The sequence below is a fragment of the Periplaneta americana genome, chromosome 3 (assembly GCF_040183065.1).
Source record: "Periplaneta americana isolate PAMFEO1 chromosome 3, P.americana_PAMFEO1_priV1, whole genome shotgun sequence".
In the NCBI taxonomy this organism is placed as follows: Eukaryota; Metazoa; Arthropoda; class Insecta; order Blattodea; family Blattidae; genus Periplaneta; species Periplaneta americana.
The window spans coordinates 108,591,183-108,611,231 of NC_091119.1; the positions used below are offsets into that span (position 1 = coordinate 108,591,183).

Consider the following 20,049-nt stretch of genomic DNA (forward strand, 5'->3'; position numbering starts at 1 on the left):
GCAACTGCAGAGGTTATATCAGCGTCGCCGGATGTGCCGGAATTTTGTCCCGCAGGAGTTCTTTTACATGCCAGTAAATCTACTGACATGAGCCTGTCGCATTTAAGCACACTTAAATGCTATCGACCTGGCCCGGGATCGAACCCGCAACCTTGGGCATAGAAGGCCAGCGCTATACCAACTTGCCAACCAGGTTGACTTGACTGTTTATGAAGCCATCCACACAGAATAGGAATATTCAATAGATAGATAGATTTTTATTAAGACGTAAGGATGACAAGCATTCATGGCATCGTCAGTATACAAAAAATTGACAATACATAAAAAATACATCTAGTGCTAAATATGCTAGGATACAGAATTACAAATGTTTTAATTTATACACTGAAGGTGAGAACATTTTCGGCGACACAAGCTAATATATACAGTATTATACATAGAGCTTAATACTAAACGACATTTCATACAAGTTGAGAGGATGCGAAGGAATTTCTTTCCCCTTCTACTTGCCCTGAGTCCGTCAGTGACAGACCGGTAGCTGTTACCTCTTATACCTGTACCCCCCAAGTTGTACATACAAGAAAATGAAATGTTAAATGAAGTACATAAGTGAATGTAAAATACAGTAACACAGATGTTTGACAATTCCATGTTTCAGTATATTTTAGTGTCGTTCTTACAATATTTTTAACTAATAATTAAATTAAGGAATGTTAGTTTGTATTATGAAGTCAGGGGGGAGTAACACAGTGAAGATTGTCCCGTTGTGTATGCTTAGAGTAGCAACTAGCAGTGAAGAAAACATTTATCTCCTACTGTCAGTAGCTTTTTAATGTGGCAGTTGACATAAACAACAATAAAATGAAATACAAACGCTTAATATAGATTTTCGAAATATAGATTACCGGTAAACATTTTCAATAATAAGAATTTTCACTATGTTCAAAGTCAATTAGTTGAACGTTAGTAAGATAGACAGTAGCATCTTCCCATTCACGGATGGTAAAGAGTATGAGGAGAGGGGAAATCCTATCAACCAAACTGAAATGGGGATTAATTAACATTTAAAAGTCAATCTTAATTGTACCAATTTCAGAATACACTAATTCAGATATACTAATATTTTTCTTCCAAGCTAGAGCCAATGTGGCACTGTCCCATGCAGTCTCTCTGTTTTCTCTTCCCAGTCTTGGCTTTAACTCTACCTAACATAAAATCATCAAAGGTAGTATCCGGAGGAGAATGTTAAATACTAGAGCTTTAAATTTAGATAATCATTTGTGCAAAGTGGCAAGTGTTTTAATAATTTTTTTTTACCTCTTTTTTTAATTTTCGCATGTTAAGTTCTTTAATATTTTGTGGGAGTTTGTTATAAAGATTGCTGCCTCTATGTGATAAACTGTTAATACTTCTGGTAAGTCTAATACAGCTTTCTGTATCCTATGCAACGCCAATGAAGAAGTGAATATGAAACACCTTAAAAGATGTGCAGCAATAGAGAAAGAAAATGATGAGCCGAGACCTGATATGTGAGCTATTCAAGAGGGGAAAGAATGGGCTATTAGAAAGAGAGTTTGTTTGAAGATGGTTAATATTATATGAATCTAACGACACTGAAGTTCATTTCATACTGAAACTTATCTTCCCCCTCCATACCCATTGGTGATATAGCCACGGCACATGGCAAGGTCACGGGACAGGTCTTGCCTCCTCCTATTTGTACCTTGATGCCAAAGTATTGGAGTGATGACTTCGTTGTCATACGTTTAGGCATTGGACACACACATATCGTCGTTACAGTAGGTCTAATAGTTTAGCATGCATCTAATAATAATAATAATAATAATAATAATAATAATAATAATAATAATAATAATAATAATAATAATAATAATAGCATTCCGAGGAAATTATCATACCAAAAACAAAACTGCAACAAATAACAAACCAGTTTGTTAACAGTTTTAATTATTACAACAAATAAATTTCAGAATATATGTGGAACAATAAGAGAACAGAATGAGGGAAGTGACTCAGATGGTACCATTAGAAACTTGCATTCGGTAGGTCCCGGGTTCGATCCAGGTGTCGGCCAATTTGGTCGAGGTTTTTTCCGTGGTTTTCCTCGACTGAACGTAAATAAAGGCCAATGCCGGATTGGACTCCAATGACCACGAAACAATAGACAGAGTATATCCCCAACAGTAAACTGCAGATAGTCGCGCTATAACCTGGGAGTTAATGGGACTATAAACAGATTAAAAAGAAATAAGAGAACAAAGAAACAAAAGATACTGAAAAGCAAATACTTGAAATTATATGAAGTTACGTCGACGTCTGTAATGTTTTATCAATCAATCAAACTCCTGTATCTCCTCATGAGGAGCATAGGGCATTCACAAAGTGCCTCCATCGGACCCTATTTGTAGCCAACTTCTTCACTTCGCTCCATGTTTTCCCCTCCCTAGCAATTTCCTCCAAAACTGTTCTCTTCCATTTGTAATGTTTTATAGTTGTAAAAATTGGATGTTAAACCATTCAGACGTAACTAAAATAGAAACAGCAAGAATGAGATTTCACCATTCGCTTGCAGGATACACCAGTAGCCTATGAATAAAGAAAAATAATTGATGCTGATTTTAGATTGGCGGTAACTAATAAATATTTCAGCTTAACCTAATAGGAAAGACAGAAAAAGCAAAGGAAGACGGATTTTTAACGTTTTCAGTACATACAAGAAAATATGTCCCCAAAAATAACTTAAAATTACAGTAGCGTGTCCTTCACAGAACTGTAAGCAATCGCTAAGCAACCATCAATCCCAAACAATTCGGCCCCTTCAGAGACAACTAGGCAATGCATAAATTAATCGCTATATATTATACACTATATACTAAATTATTAAATACAGTGCTCTCATTTTACGAAGAAATTAGATTACAGCTGAACCCCGGCGTACATTGTCTTGATTGTCGTGCTTGCACCGGCGCACAATGGTCCAAAATCCATAATTAGGAGCACAAAAGTAGAAAAATTACATGTAAAAAATGAAATAAAACCCTTAAATTATTTTTCCTATATAACTAAGTAACACTGAATTGATCATCTTAATCAGCGGAGATGGCTGCAGAGCGAGATAAGCAGGTAACATGCCACATTTCGCCACCCAGCATTCTTACTCAGCAAGTGCCACGAGTCTGCCGTTTTCTTTGTGCTGTAACTCTGTTGTAAGTGGTCGATTCCATTCATATTTGGTATCAACATGTCAAGTAGTTCTTTAGGTATGTAACACTGTTTGTTTTTGTTACATTTAATGTTATTACAGCATGTAAAATTAGCATGAATGGACACGGGACAAAATATAAATGTAACCATTGAGTGCATACTTGGCTAAGGTAGAGAAAAAAAACACCCTTTGTTCCGTTCCAAAATGATTTTTTTTCACTTCCTCGAGTATTTAACTCTATTTTAAATGCAGTCTTAAGGTGCGCAGATTTGCGGAAGTAATAAATTATGCGCACTATTCTTTCCAGGTGCAGTAGTGCAATTTTTCTCGATTACAGTTATTTAAGTATCTGTGAACTGAATCTGCTTCCGAAGTACAATTCAGGGAATTCAAGGTGGCAGCTTGTTAATTATGTATCAAATATGCTTCCCGACTGCCCAAAAGGTGCAATAGTAACTAAAATGTTACATTTTTCCCATAAGATAATTTATCGTTGGAGAGCAAGAGGATAAAGAATATGAGTTCTCTTTTTAACGAAATGAACATTGTCTTAGTGAACTACTTATTAAATTAGGTTCTCATTGTAATAGTAATGAACATTTAGAGAAAACTTACCCTTGGAAAAAGTCGTGGCTGCCCAAGAAAGCTTTTCCATTACAGCAAGTATGAGGTCGAAACAAAAACAATTCAGAGAATTAGAGCTTGTATACAAAACAAGTTTACTACATGTAATTACTGTATAAAAGTTTCATAAAAATCTCTTAGATAGAAGAAAAGTTACTAATTTTGTCTAAATGCGCCCCCCTATAAGGGGTAGTTCCACTTAGACCAACATAATGAGAGCTTGTATTCAAAACATATATGCTACCTGTAACAATTGTGTAAACTTCGAAATATGTATGGTAAGACTTTCCTGTGTTAAATTTCAACGTACCCCGGTTACATGTTTCGACCTATTTATTTACATATTCCGAAGTGATACAGTGTTAAAAGTTGTGTAATCAAGATGTATAATTGTGTAAAGTTTCATAAAAATATGTTAGATAGGAGAAAAGTTACTAATTTTGTCTAATTGCGCCCCCTGTAAGGGGTAGTTCCCCTTATACCAACGTAATGAGAGCTTGTATACAAAACATATATGTTACCCGTAACTACTGTGTAAAATTTCATTAAAATCTCCGAACACATCTTCTATAATTTTTTTTTTTTTTCACGTATAACATTCCACCAAATAAATTCGCTGTTCAACCATATATTGTACTTCATTTTCCAATCGATTACTTAATACACAAGCAACAGTCACACACACGTTCCGGTACAATTCTCAGCAGCAACTAACTGCTGGGATGTTTTGTAGAAATGGGTTCTCACGCTGGGGTCGGGAGAGCAGGAAGTCGGTCAGCGCGGAATGATACGAAGTTTCCTCGTAAAATGAGAGCACTGTATATTACAACTAAAATGAAGCATTTTAGCATCACTACAAAATTACGCAAAACCACGGTATAAATTCACTGAAGCATTCTCCCTAAATGATCATAGGGAGAGCAAGGAACAGTCCCACCTTCGTTGTTCACTTTTTCCATAATATCCAACCACTTCACATCCGCATAGCGACAGTACCCAGCACGGATGCCCACATATAAAGACACTTCAAATCTAGTTACAATGCTAACATGCTAACTTCCAAATCCCCAACATTCAAGATATATTGACGCACAATAAAATGTGGCATAGTTATGTGGTTTGCTTGACGAAAATAAGACATTTGTTTGAATAAGTTTGATCTCTATGAAGTGCTTACACAGCTTATCTGGATGCCACGTCCCTTTTAAATAATAAACCAATAGAATACAGATCCACTGGCCATCCCATATCAGGATGGAAAGAACAATGAAAAGCTGAAAACCTCTATGTCAGAACAGTCCAAAAGGTAATGAACAAGAGAAAGAGAAGACTAGCATGTATTAATCACAACTCTATTTGATAAACACAACGGCGAAACGTGTTTGAAAGAAGGTAATAGAGTATGTAATCTAGTACAGTGGTGTTCAATCTTTTTTGCTAACATAGTTCCAAAATACGTTTTTCATCTTTGTACTCCAAATTGCATTACAATTATATAAGAAATGGCAAAAGATGTTGTATGCAAAATATTATTATTATTATTATTATTATTATTATTATTATTATTATTATTATTATTATTATTATTATTATTATGTTACTACTTTTATTATCACACATACAGTAGTTACTGATGAAATAATACTAATAACGAATTACGGTATGTAAAATGTTTCTGAAGCAAGGAAAAACTAGAGTTGATAATGTAAAAAAAATATGTAAAATGCAATAATTATCAACAAGTATAATAAAATAAATATGTCAGCATTTTTACATATGTAGTCAATGGGATGCATGTGTATACCCCTCGAGACAACCCGTGTACACATACCATAAATAGAATACCACTGACCTAACATATACCAGTACTAGTAGGCCTATGTATAAAACTGCACAAACTGTAAACCAGAGAAAGAACATCATTACACTCGAAGTAAAATAAATTCTGAAGAAGATAACAAAATAAACAAAGGAATTAGTACCAATAACATGAATTCACATACACATCAAAATTATATTTTTCATTAATTTTGAAATGTTGAATGTTTTGTTAAGAGAAGTAGTATTTGTCCTTTGTGCTCCCCTGAACACGCTCCTTTTCCTACATGCGTGACGAATTCATTATAATATTTTATACCGGCAGTAATAAATAGAAGGTCCATTATTTACATTTTGCATTGTAAGTTATTCGAAGGCTTATCCCAGAGCCAGCACCTTATAATGGCTGTGTTTACTCCATAAAGAAACATAAATTCTTATATGAAAATAGAACACTGAAATGTATAGTAAGTGAATAAACGTTTCCAGTGTATTTTACTGTACCCTGAGATTCTTATTTCTATATTGTAATGTCTGATGTTGCAGGTGATCGGACGATTGGAACTGGGAGCAGCCAAGAGCACAGGGTCTGCGCTGCACCACTGGAACGAAGTCTGCAACTCCCCGCGTCGCCAGATTGCGGAGTGGCACAAACTGCGGGAGTAACCTAACTTCTAGTGACAATATTATTACGTAGACACCTCCATCATCTGTACGAGATACTCTTGTCGCATTGCTTGACTCGCAAGACTATCTCACAAAACCATCCCAACTTCTCGACTCACACGCATGCGCTGGTTCGTTCCAAGGTGTTTCGTGGAAGATTCAGTCAATCTTTCCCAACATGAGACAGGGCCCTGGTGTGAGACAGCACGATAATGACTTCCAGTGCGAGCTAACCTGGAATTATTTGTGGTGGACAATGACGGTTTTAGGGCAGGTTTTTAGATATATTTTCGTTTCCCCTGCCACAAATCCAACAATTGTATGTTATCATATCATTAGCCTCGTGAGGAAGTGCCAGCCAGCACAACTGATCCTCAGGCACACACAGGAGGAGTTTAATATCCGGCCAAAAAATTAAGATGTAATCGATTCATAGATAACTGGAAAATACGAATTAATAACTATCGAGTAACAGGTCCATACCGGATGGAGACTAGAAGATGCAAACTATTTTTTTTATTTGCATATTTTCATCATACTTCACGTTTACAAAGTGTGAGGCACGATCAGAACAAGCTGAGGTGCCTGCATAGGCGAAGGCATGGAAGAGGTGCGAGGGGCATTGGTCTCGACGTTGCTAATTTTAATTGTTTGAAAATAGTAGCCATAACTATACTTGAATATATTTCCATGAAGTTCGCTGCTGTTACATCCTTAAATGAGAAAAATGTATTGTGAGTATACTAGATAACTCTTATGTGTGTTTACCTTTGTATGGATAACATTTTGTCCATTCACTGTCGTCTACTACGGAAATGTGGAAAATCTATCCAAAGTTAGAGACTGCAATATGTATGTACTTGTTAAGATAATGGTTTACAATTACTGTAAGTTATTTCCATTTCCGCACAGATTTAAAGATTGAAGTAGGCCTAGCATCATCACAGGTGTAACCTACATATGACATAACATGATATGATATGATATACGGTACGATATGATATGAATGCTGAGTTTGCAGTGAAAGACCTGCCCTTGGGCAGAAAACTATGAATGAATGAATGAATGAAACTGAATAACTATACACTGAATTTTCCTAATTTGTCAAACACATCTTTTCGTCCTTTCATTCATATCAGTTTACCATAATTACATTCTCTTCACACTTCCATTATGTCATCACAAGATTTCTACCCTACATATTATTTCAATTATAATCGTTTTCTCATAAGTTCAAGTTCGTTCAATCTTATTAACGCTTTTTATACACCTCTCTTATTACTCCTACTTAGAGCTACTGATTGTATCCATCTCTTTTAATTTCCTTATTATAACCCTAATTATCCACTTCTTGAATTAGTACGTCTTCATATAATAATAATTCCTACACATTCTACCTTATAACAGCACAACACTGTTATTATCTTTCCTACACTGCTCCGGCCCACCCCACATTATGCACATATGCTTCTGATATTCTTGTCGCTCGTCCCTGATGCCTGTTGTATTCCATTTGCTGAGCCCAGTTCATTCCAATCCCTGCCTTCAAGTGTCTCAGCACTAACGCAACAGCTGTTCCTTGTCGGTCAATTAATTAATCCATATCCATTAGCTTGGTTCATTGACTCCTGCTGTCTGCTGTCCTCCATTTGCTACTTATTCATAATTCGTACATTGTCTTTCCACTACTCTGTTTGTCTCTTCATCTTCGATTGTTCAACTAGTCTGAAACTCAGGATGATCACAATTCATTTCACAGTTTCTGAATCGTAAATTTTTCCGTTAATTTTCAGTTTGTCATTATTCAGAATTGCAAAATATCCTTTACTTATTGCTGTATTTAGAAATGGTACAATAATTTTCTTTTTCTTCTTGTTTCATAACTAAAACCATGTTCAGTTCTCAATTTTGATCCTTTAAGATTTTTCAATTTGATTGTAATCACTTCTTTTGTCCTTAGGCTTTACTAGTATTGGATGCTTGTTGTCCTTGTCTAATCTATATGTTTCTTCTATTTGTCCTTCAGCATCTACCTTTAATAGCTCCCAACACACTTTACAGACTGAAAAATAATCAAGTTTTTTTTTCGTCAGGTTATCTTCAAGATATTTGATTATATTCTCCATCTGGCTATTTCCTCGCTGTAGCTTCTCAATTCTCTTGTTGTTGGCCTCATTGTTTAATTTCATGTTCGCTATTGACTTGCTGAATTCTTAATTCTGTTTTAATTCTCGGTTGATTTTCGTGCTCGACCTTTATTTCTTCTCTAGCCTAATCACTTTCCTCATCTTTTCACTAACCTCGTTCGTAGGACGTGGATTCATTTAAATTCCTCCAGTTATTAAAAAATTGTTCTACAGCCCATTTCAATTCTTTCTTCTCACAGAATTCATGTCTTTATTTATTCTCCCATTGAAACCTCCAATACATCTTTATTTCACTAAATACACTGGACAGTGTTCATTTATATCCACATATTACTTCTGTGTAGGGCATTGCTTATACTGATTACTGCTAGATGGAACTAAACTCACGTCTGTTCACCTTCGCTTCTAGTTGATGATTGTAACCTACATAAAAATAAATTATAGGTTAACAAACCGACAAAACTCCATTGTAGGAGGTTACTAAACCTTACCGCTGTGCTGGAGGTGGAGTCGGAGTTTTCTCTCCATTAATCTGAACCACTGTCGCCACTGTTAGACAAGTCATCTGATGCATCACTGCTATCAGTACGCGCTGCTATTGGCTGACAATTGGGAAGGAGAAGGTGAATAGTATATTGTGTCACTCTTTAAGATTGATGCATGTGCAGACCAACGGAGTTTTATAAGTTATTCCCCTACAGTAATTTGGTTTATGTAGTGAAATTGTTTTAGTTTTTATCTATTACACTAGTTTTACATATGCTGCCACAACTCGAGTGATGTGTGAAGGACCACATGAACTGTCGCATTTCTCGTTTATTCAGATCATGCCTTGCACTTGGGTATAGCATATTCTCAAAATGTGATGATTATCGTATCACCCCATCGTCACTAAAACTACAATCATATAACATTAAATATTTCATTTTCGGTTGCTGCATATAGGTTCTTCCATAACATTTAAAGCGTTACTTTTTTTTATTAACAAGGGCCTAAAACTTAAGAACAGTTGACATTTATTTAACAATGCCATAGCTTATTTCGTTGACAAGCTGTCAAAATTATGACGGAATCTGTCTCTGGAATTTTACCTTTCTTATCTTATTTCACTGTATGAAATTTAAACGAATCTCAGGCATTAAAGACTCTTTCTTCGCGGTATTTAACGCGCTGGAGACAAATCAGCTGCCATACGTGTGGGTCTTGCAAAGAAATGTTAATAACAACCGAGCAAATGTATTCATCTCCATTTCTTTCATTGCCATTGATTTAATTAGATCTCACAGAAATGTAATGCCTGATAAAAGAAAGCATGTGGCGCAGAAAACTGAGGACTTTCAATTTTAAGTAAAACATGAATACTAGTGTCAGAGTAATAACATACAAAATGAACTCATCAGTGGCATTATTGGTGGTTTTCTAAATGTTAAAGTGTCATGCTAGTTCGTGCCTGCGGATTGTTCACATTCAGTCCTGCGTGAACAGCTTACCAGCTTGTGCTAGCTGTTTTACATTAAGAGTCTAGGATCACTCAGTCATCACCCTACATTAACATAAAATCGGAAATGAGATTGGGTGCCATGTAAATATCTGCCACATAAACGTCATGGTGACATCATTTGATATTAAGATTTTCTAAGTCATGTTTTCATGCTCTCTATGTTATCGTAAAATAATAAAATTACTGAAGGACCCAGCTTCAGATTCCAGCGAAATTTGTAATGAACAAACGCGTTAGTGAAGCAGTTTATTTCAGGCAGTATTGTTTATACTGCCATCATTACATAAATTCTCCATTATTTCGCTATATTGCCCTGTGTGAAACTGCTTGGTTTTGTTAACTAGAACAACTACATATCTCCAGCAAAAGATACGAATATCATATATGATTAACAATTTAAGCTGAAGACAATTTAAGGGAGAAAAGAAAAAACAAAGAAAGAAATAAAGTACGAAAAATAAATAAAGAAAGAAAGGACTGCGGTTATAACAGCAGAACAGAGAAAGAGAAGAAGGGATAAAATTAAATAGAGATGTAAAGTTGAGAGAGAGAGAGAGAGAGATAGAAACAGGAAAACAAAGAGAAAGAGAATGGTAGAAGAAAAGGTAGAAAAAGAAAGGGAAAAAGTGAAAGAGGTACGATAAGTGAAAGGAAGAGCAACAGAAGTGGGTAGAAAAAGCATGAAGGAAGAGAGAAATAGAAGGGTAAAAGAAAAAAAATGAAATAAGGAGAAATAATTAAAAGATAGAAGAAACAAGAAAGAAGGAGAAGGAAAGAAGTTAGGAAACAGAGAAAAAAAGAAACAGACAGAGATATGTATTCGGAATGACAACCACTGATTTCTTATACTGTTTGTTAAAGTTTCTAGACGGAGAATTTTTAATGCAGTTTGAGATGAAGAAGAAGAAGAAGAAGAAGAAGAAGAAGAAGAAGAAAAGTGACTCTAAAGAGAGATTCAATGGACAACATGTGTTCCAACATAAAGTGATACATTTTGTTTACACTATTTTCATGACTGCAGCGTGTTCCAATGCAAATAAAAAAATCGGTCTGCATAATAATAATATACATAAGTGAAAAGGTCAACCAATATATATGCCTTAAAAATCAATAACCTGGTCATTTTAACAGATTGTCCACAGATGAGAGACTGTTTCAAAGAAAGGCCGCCTAAAAGAATTGCTTATGTCTGCATTTGTTAATACTTTTGGCCAAGATTTTTATTTCTCTGAGTGTTCATATTATGGAATTGTCAGTACTGGGAGATTTTAACCTGCAGGAGTGGTGAAAGGGACGTGAGATTTAGTGATGTGTGATTGTGTCATGAGAAGGAAACGTTAAGAGTTATTTGTTGATAGTTATACTACTTGTTTTTGCCACAATGCTGTGATTCTAGACTCTTACCGACGCCAAAGACTGTATCAAGAATGGTAAAAAGTGAAACTCTCTGTCCTATGATGAGGGAACATATCAGAGTTTACTGGCAGGCAGCCACACAGGGTAAACTCCACTGAACTTTGTAGGATTTTATAGAAGCAGATATGGCTGTTAGGATTATACTGGTCAATAAGTGAGTAAGCTTGTTTCTACTTTGATATGCGTGTGATTAATAATTAGTACCTACTACTTTCTGTGAAGAGACTATGTACTTCTTTATCGTTCTCTTCTCTTTAGCACACGAATTTTAAATATTTGAACATTGGGAAACACATGAGTTACCAGAGAAATACGATGTATGTCTCCCTCACTTCAACAGATTAAGACCTTCACAACACTCAAGTTTTTTCCAGCTATCTAAGTACCGGTAGTTATAACAATTAACTTTCCTATCTTATGTAATTTTACAATCTTACACACATCCGTATTTCTAAATAATGGTGGTGGTGATGATGATGATGATGATGATGATGATGATGTAATGATGATGATCATAATAATAATAATAATAATAATAATAATAATAATAATAATAATAATAATAATAATAATAATAAAGATAAAGTTCTATTAAAAATTGTGTCTAATATTTCAGAACAAAATACACTTCACCTGTTATCATACAAACATTTTTTTTTATGTAGAAGTATAAATATTTTTCTAATTTGCTAAGAAGAGAATTATTGGCATGATTTTACTAAAAATGATTGTTTAAATTATGTTGTACACAATTCAAATCATTAGAAAATACGGTTATGCGCTAATCAAGCTATTACAAATTAATCATATTTGTAAACCAAATATTATTTTTATTTCGTAAAAGTATAATACAAGACAGTAAAAGTATAATACAAGACAGTAATAACGTACTTTTTAAATTATGGTATACTGAACTGCCACATGTATATTATAGAAACATCAGATAATTTAAAATGGTAGTAACTAATAACACTTATTCTGCTGCATTACAACTTGTCTGCAATGCTTTATTGAAGTTTTTAATCATTAAATCGGAAGAGACATTTACCGAAAAATTGTTTTTCGGAATTCTTCAGCTAAATAGCGTAAAGGCTCCGAATTACAGTGGATAGTTTAAATTTAACTCAGTAAACACAAACCAGAGGAATAATAAAGATGTATGTAATGAATCATTAGCAGAGGTGAAACAAAACCACAGGACATTTTTTGATGTAACAGCTACCAGTACCATTGTAAAATACCTGGATTATAAAGTTCGAAAAGCAAAAGGGAATTTCAAGAATTTAATTTCCTATTATTTATTACAATGTGTGTGTGATTGTTGCATTTCATCTGTCAATTTTAATATAGACTATAATCACGAACTTTGGAAGCCCATTCATATTGTTTTAATTCATATCTCTAAGTTATGTAGTTAATACTGTATATCTATAGCCTATATTGTGTCATTTCTTAAGAGTTTCCGAAGCACTTAGTGCAACAGTTCCAAAATATCTTAAATGCTTCTGCACTCCAGCTAAGCAAGAGTTTCTGCAGTGATGGAGGAACAGTATCACTCATTATAATTCGATTACTTGATTTTTCTTAGATTGAATAGAAAATTATTTTAAAATATCAAACATATATATTTTATGAGCGACATTGGGAGATTCTACACTATACTGAGTGTTTTTCATTCAGTTTTGTATTAATTTATTATTTCTTCGAACTCAGGAAATCACTTTCAGATTGGTAGAGGTTAATAATTCCAAACTCCAGAATCTAACTTTATTGTAATTTTCAAACAAAATAAAGAAGTGCTACTTTAAGGGGGATGATGGGTGAAATTTCCATTTTCTACCATTTTTAAGACAGATTTTAAAGTTTTGTACACTTCATTCCCTTGCTGTAAGTATTTGTTCACGTAACTTTCATTATGATCAGATGAATTGTTTTTGAGTTATTCAATTTAAAAATAAACGCAAATTTTCAAAATCTATCTCCTCTTACAAAATTTTTGTTTTATGTGTGACTTTTTTTATGGCATATATGTTATGGTTAGAAAAGAATTACTTAAGTATCCAGAATTTTAAATTTACATCTAAAATTGAAGATAACTTCTTTTCTTTTCAAATATTCAAATTCAAAATTTAAATTTTTAGTGTCCACTAAATATGTTGTATTTTTTTTTTTTAAATTTCGAAAGGGTATTTAGTTATCAAAAAAATGCCATTGCGTTTTGTTAACCACAGTAAAAAAAAATGCAGTAAAAATTTCAAGTTCCTAGCATTAAAATTTAAAAGCCTATACACTTTGAACGGGATGAAATGTGCTAAAAAGAATGTGAGAAAACAGCCTGCAAAGTTTGCACAGGATTCAAAGTCAAGGTTGTAGCCATTTAAATATGGCGTAATTTTTATGCTTCCAAGCGCCACAGAACACTGAAACCTGCTCAACATACAAATGAGAGATTGCTGATTCATTTTTTTTTTTTTAAAAGGCGAAAATGCGATTTTTGACTGAAAATGGTCAAAATATCACCTGTCTACCTCCTTAATCTTAACGTGTAATAACACATACTAAATAAATATTCAATAGCAGAGGAAGAAGAAATGGAATGACATTTAAGTAGAGCGCTCAAGAAGTGTGTCTTTAAGTTAAACTCCGATAATTACTCCATAATTATGTATTATGAGCCATGAAACTAACTTCAGCTCAAATACCGGTACCCTACACCAAGAATAATATAAATGAACTGCCAAATAACTGCTGTAATTTTCACTTCTTATAGAAATGTACCGTACCAGTAATGCATTTTGTAACATCTGAGCTGAAATGTACAGTAGTAAAGGGTGTAAGTAAGTCATACCATAAAATTAAATTTAGAAATTTCCACGTAAGAATCTGGAAACCTCTATAGAAGACACTCTGGAACAAAGTTACCAAGGTTACAGACTTGTGATCTTGTAAAGAGATTTCTTTTCAGCATTCGAATCGTTACAAATATGCAAGCAATATGTCATGCAGGACACATAGGGTCTGTAGCAATGTAAAAAGTACCTCGACCTTGCATGATTGTTGTGTACATTACACTGAAATAATGAAGTTGATATATTGACTGATTATATTAACTTATTATTATGAAGAGGGTTGTACTAAGTAAAGCCCAGTTGCTAGTTCACTATAGCTATACCTGGCATACTCTGTGATATTCTTTCGTGCCATATTTACTTATTTTAAAGCAGTATTTTCTTGTAGGAATTTGTTGTGTATTTCGTAAGCTTTTCACTTATCCGTTGCAAATAATTATAAATACAAATAGTTTTACAAGGAAACTGAGGTTAGAGTTTGACTTCAAGTCATGAGAAGAAATTTGTTAACCCACAATGGTCACATATGTAAGGATCTTCATATATATATTTTCCAGCAATGCAATTATATTAATATCTTCATAGCTTTGTTGATCATACAATATAAGTAGCTACCGGCAAATGAACTCATGCTTTGTTAACTTATAATTATTTTGATAATTATTTTGACATTATAATTCAATGACTCAGATTCTCTGAAACAGGACGAAGACACATATTTTATCAACGTTCACCGATTAAATAACAAGACTGAAGGTTTAACAGAGAGGTAGACATAGCCATCTTGTTCGGTTAGTAGCAATCGATAAAAATAAAAATATTATGGTTCAGATTAGAAATAGACATGGTAGCAATTTTTCATGAATTTCCCACAAACTTAATACCAAAATACCACAAATGATAAGTTGGACCCCTGCTGCGTCCCGAAATCAATTATTTGGAGAAGTTCCTAGCAGTCAGTGTGATTCATGTGGTTTTCGGTTCATTGTGCGTATTCAAACAATATTTTAAGCAAGTTGTTTTAGATGCAATCTTTAAAAAGCATTTCACAGTAAAAAGAAGTACTGTAAGACGTGGTTTGGGGAAATGTGAAGAATAGTGTAATCGATGTATAATTCTTCTCTGTACTTTGAGTTCTGTAATATGTTACTTGAAACCTGGCTCGCACCAATCAGGATGGATACATGCCTTCATCCCATGTAATTTGCAGTCAATATTATCGCACTACCAAAACCGGTAGGCCTAACATTTCCTTAGAGAATATTAACTCGAAACCACAACTTCAAAGTGTTAGACTTCAGATCAGTCCCTTCTGAATTTCAAAATGAATCTTTTAATTTGCAAGTCAAAATCGGCATTAATATGCTAATAATGTTACAGTATACCAACAAATTGAATTTAATTTCAACAGTAGGGCCTAGTATAGGGTTGCCACATTTAAAAGGCGAAAATTCGGGACAATTCACTTTCACCTTAAAATGTGCGAAATGAAAAGATTTTCGTCTTTTTTGCATACCGGTAGAGGAAAAGTTAAAAAATGTTCAGTTTACTAATGTACAAATTTATATGTAGCATGTAATCTAAATATATTTCTACCACAAAATTTTATATTTTATCAATATTTTCCATTGTTACCTATCTGTATAATTGGTAATCTAATAACAAGGCTTGCCAACAAGAAACGTAATTTTATTCTCTGCATTATTGTGGACAACTGTTCTAAAATTACCAAGAAATTTATTGGAAGGCAATATTGTAACATAAAACAAACTTCAAATATCAAACTCTGAAGCTAGGGGCAGATGGAAACAGAGAAGTATGGTATACAACAGTAACTATACCTAGACTTTGTCCCTGACATTGAAATGAAACAGATGTTTCATTCAATATGAACCTAGTTTAATCTTGAACTCATATCTAATTTGATAGTCAAATTCTTTATTTTTAACCCTTTTGAGATGCCATATCCATAAATTTTAGAAAACAAAATTGTGTGAAAGGAAAGGAAACGCTAATTTTTTCTACCTTGTTTACTGAAAACTGAGAAATTTATGCATCCCGAGAATTATTTTTGAACTCCGGGACACATCTCGATTCCAGTATGGTCCCAGAAAATCCAGGATGTATGGCAACCCTAGCCAAGTGGCTATTTGTTCTTGTTGAATGACATATTCCCTATTAAATGATTTATTAAATAAATATACAAATTACCATTTGGTATTAATTTACAAGCTTGTACACAGACTATGGCAAATTATTTCAATGTATTTTTGCCTCTAGCCAGGACATATATCAAATGACTTTCATAGCATGGAAAAGTATGGAAATAATCTAATAAATCCATACCGGTACACTTTGTCGCGTTTCTTGTTAATAATAATGTGGTCACGCTTCATTCTCTAAACAATAATCCTACATAAAAAAACAGTATATTACATGACACCAATGATATTCTCTTTGTGGTCAAACAGCATGAGGGATTGAGAGATCAGCCTTGCATATGCCTTCACGGCATCCATACATACATCACTCTAAATTAATAATTCATGTGGGAAATGATATTAACACTGCTGAAAGTGATAATTACAGACCATTTTGTGACAGCTTGTTCGTCTACACTTGTACCTAATATAGCACGCTCTGTGTGTGTCTGTGCTTTAATAATGTAGCAGAGTTTCAATGGTTGTATTTTTCTATACTGTTCCTTCAAAGAGCAAGTAACATTTAGGTACATAATATGGCACATTGAATAACTATCACTCTTATCTACGTTTCAGTTCTTCAGCTGCCCTAACCCAATGTTTCATATGTGAGGAATTTAAGCGACCTTGCCCTGTGCATGTAATGAACACTGTGTGAGTAAAACCTGTCATGTCTGAACCTTATTCTTCTTTTCAAAACTGAAATATAAAATGCGTAAGAACAAATTAAAAAAATATATATGAAATAATAATAAACATTATAAATTGTTGACACAATGAAATTCTTGTTATGTTTTCATATTGAATCATCTTGTATTAAGACTGTAGTTAAAAATAATAGCATAGAAATAAGTACATATGTAAAAATTATAAATAATTTCATACTTAAATTTCCTAGGTAGGAATGGAATTATTGTTTAAAACTGACACGATAAAAGATTTCGAGCATGGTGCTACATCGTTGGTTCCTAGTTTTGAGAATCAACCGTTTATAATTTAATTTACAGTATCAATTTCAAAGTTCTTTTGATCTTGTGAAATTCTTTCTTTACGTTTGCCAATTCATCACTGGAATTTGGATTTCTCTAATATATACAGAATTCTTTTACGCACAAGTGTATGAACTATGCTGTATTATACTCTGAAATATTCAATAACATTCACTCATTTAATGTAGCATTAAACACAATTACTGGCCAAATAAAACAAAAAATACCTTTACAACATTATTTTATGTTATGTCTTCTATCCATGGAACTGTTTAAAAGTATATTTCTTATTGTTTAATATAAATAGTAGCTTGGAGAAAGGTTGAACTGATAAAACTAGTCCACAGTTTTCTGCATTGTACCTTACCTGAAGCTCGTACAGGCACAGTTATCAAACTGAAGGATTATTATTATTATTATTATTATTATTATTATTATTATTATTATTATTATTATTATTATTATTTATTGTTATTAAGGAGCTGAAAAGATTCTTGTTTACCACAGCAGTTTTGTGAGCCGTGTGCTGGGCATGACTGGGAGGTGAAAGCATGCTAGAATGTAGTACATAAAGGACAGTGGTAGACTATCACAGCAAAGACTTGCGAGGTATTACCGTACTCATTAAGTGTTTATACACGAACCTGAGCAAAAATATTTTTTTGCCTAGGATCATAATGAATGCCTATACTCATTTATAAACATGGAAACTACCAGTCATACAAAGGTAACCATTTTGTCATAGTGCTGTGTACCGAGGTGTAAATATATCATACCTGTGTTCTTGACTTCATTCATGCACATTCCTATATTTGTACGGACCACTAATATAACAAGAACCTTGTAAGTTATGGAGCACTGTCACCAACTCACTATTTCCATATGTAACTGCAATTGTTTTGAGTTATACACACTATCTATAAGCATGGGCATCCCAAAGCAGGGAGTGAAGATATTACATCGGAGGAACTTTATTAACACAATTGCTAAACTAAATTAAGTAGGTATACATTTTACTGTCAAAAATGACATCAATTAACGGTTTATTTAATTTTCTCGCCCATATGTTTGATTATAATGTCAAGTTCCAGCTATAAACACATTAATTTTTAAGAACTTCAGAGATTTAATATAAATATGACAATGAGTTAACTTTAAATGAATTGATCATAAAATATATACAACAGTTTCTTGATTCCTGAAAGCCATTTGATATGTTTATTAACTACAACAAATAGCAGGCTACACATTCCACCTCTCCTCCCTTCAGATGCCCAAGATTATAAGATGATACGAATTTACAGTTTCATTGTACACAAGGATATCAACTTTCAGATCCTGTTTGCTGGCAGCTTTTGGCACATAAAGCAAAAGAAAATTATATTTATGACATAAGAAGACTGCTGTATTTTCGGTTTATACAAGATTTAATCTATGACAATAACAAGTAAACTAAAGCCATTATTATTTAATCCTCGTTCTGCACAGCAAAAATTATGTTGGAATTTTTGTAATTCCTAAGGTCAATAAAGAATCATACAGTATACCTACCCAATTATATTAATTAATGACTCATCAAAGTTAATTTATAACAGTTTTATGTCAGCCACAATAACAAATCTGTGCTGACACGCGTATTTTTGCAGCTCTAGGAAACAATGTTATCTTCACTTTTCTGGTAGGAGAAAAAATGTATATATAAATAAACCACGCTATGTTGGATATAATTTTATTTTTTACAATGTGAAACATAAGCTTAACACGTATCTTATTATTTACAATATCTAACTACCTAGAGCGAGGTTTTCCTGTCATATGATTAAGCTCTCCCGACTAAATTAAGTCAACTTGTTATTAGATAAATTCTGTAGGACACACAAATTAATCTTTACGTAAATTAAGTCAGTCGTTCTTGAGTTAAACTTCATCAAACATTGTACCATTATAATTTATTTAAAGGAAAGAAAAATAAAAATATTTTCATCCAAAGATATGTAGTGTACACCTAACAGATTTTACAACCATAGATTTCCATTGAACAAACATTAATGCTATTTCTGTTGTGGATAGAAGTTACTATTTCCTGACAACATACTTAGGTATGTAATCTTATAAAAGTACCTAATATGTAAATAGGAAATTAACCTGAAATGAAAAAAAAAAAATTAACAACTCAGATTTAAAGTTTCCCCTGTGGATCCGGGGCAGAAATGAATGTATAAATATTAATTAGGAACACATTTAACAATATTCTTTAACAATAAAATCACTGAAGCCCTTATTTCGATATGCAGACTTACATGTACAGAGTCCGGCATTTGGTTCTGACGGGTTTCAACATGCTGTTGTAAAGGGACTACAGTAAAACCTCAATAAGATGTGCCCGCTTATTACGCTATCCCATGTAATATGCTTTTTTTGTCCGGTCCCTGAACATTTCATATATAAGGCCTTTATAAAATACCCCGTTTGTTGCGCTCAAGTCCCGCATAATATGCTATTTTTGTGGAATATTTTCGATGTAATTTTCAGCAATGTACTGTAACAGCAATGAATCATTTTGGCCATTGAACTTACTGGAGCCATTAACCTGAAAAGTATTGCATTCGACC

At 33.5% G+C, this 20,049-nt stretch overlaps 1 protein-coding gene across 2 annotated transcripts in view; it reads left to right on the forward strand.

Annotated features, from left to right (window-relative positions):
• The window catches only part of Syt4 (Synaptotagmin 4), a 527,459-nt gene extending 513,597 nt beyond the window's left edge, over nt 1-13,862 (forward strand). For both annotated transcript variants that reach the window (XM_069821239.1, XM_069821240.1), the window contains one exon: nt 6,215-13,862. In XM_069821239.1, the coding sequence (XP_069677340.1) occupies nt 6,215-6,334 (120 nt within the window). In that variant the 3' untranslated portion in view covers nt 6,335-13,862. The remainder of the gene's footprint in view (nt 1-6,214) is intronic.
• Nucleotides 13,863-20,049: the final 6,187 nt, after the last annotated feature.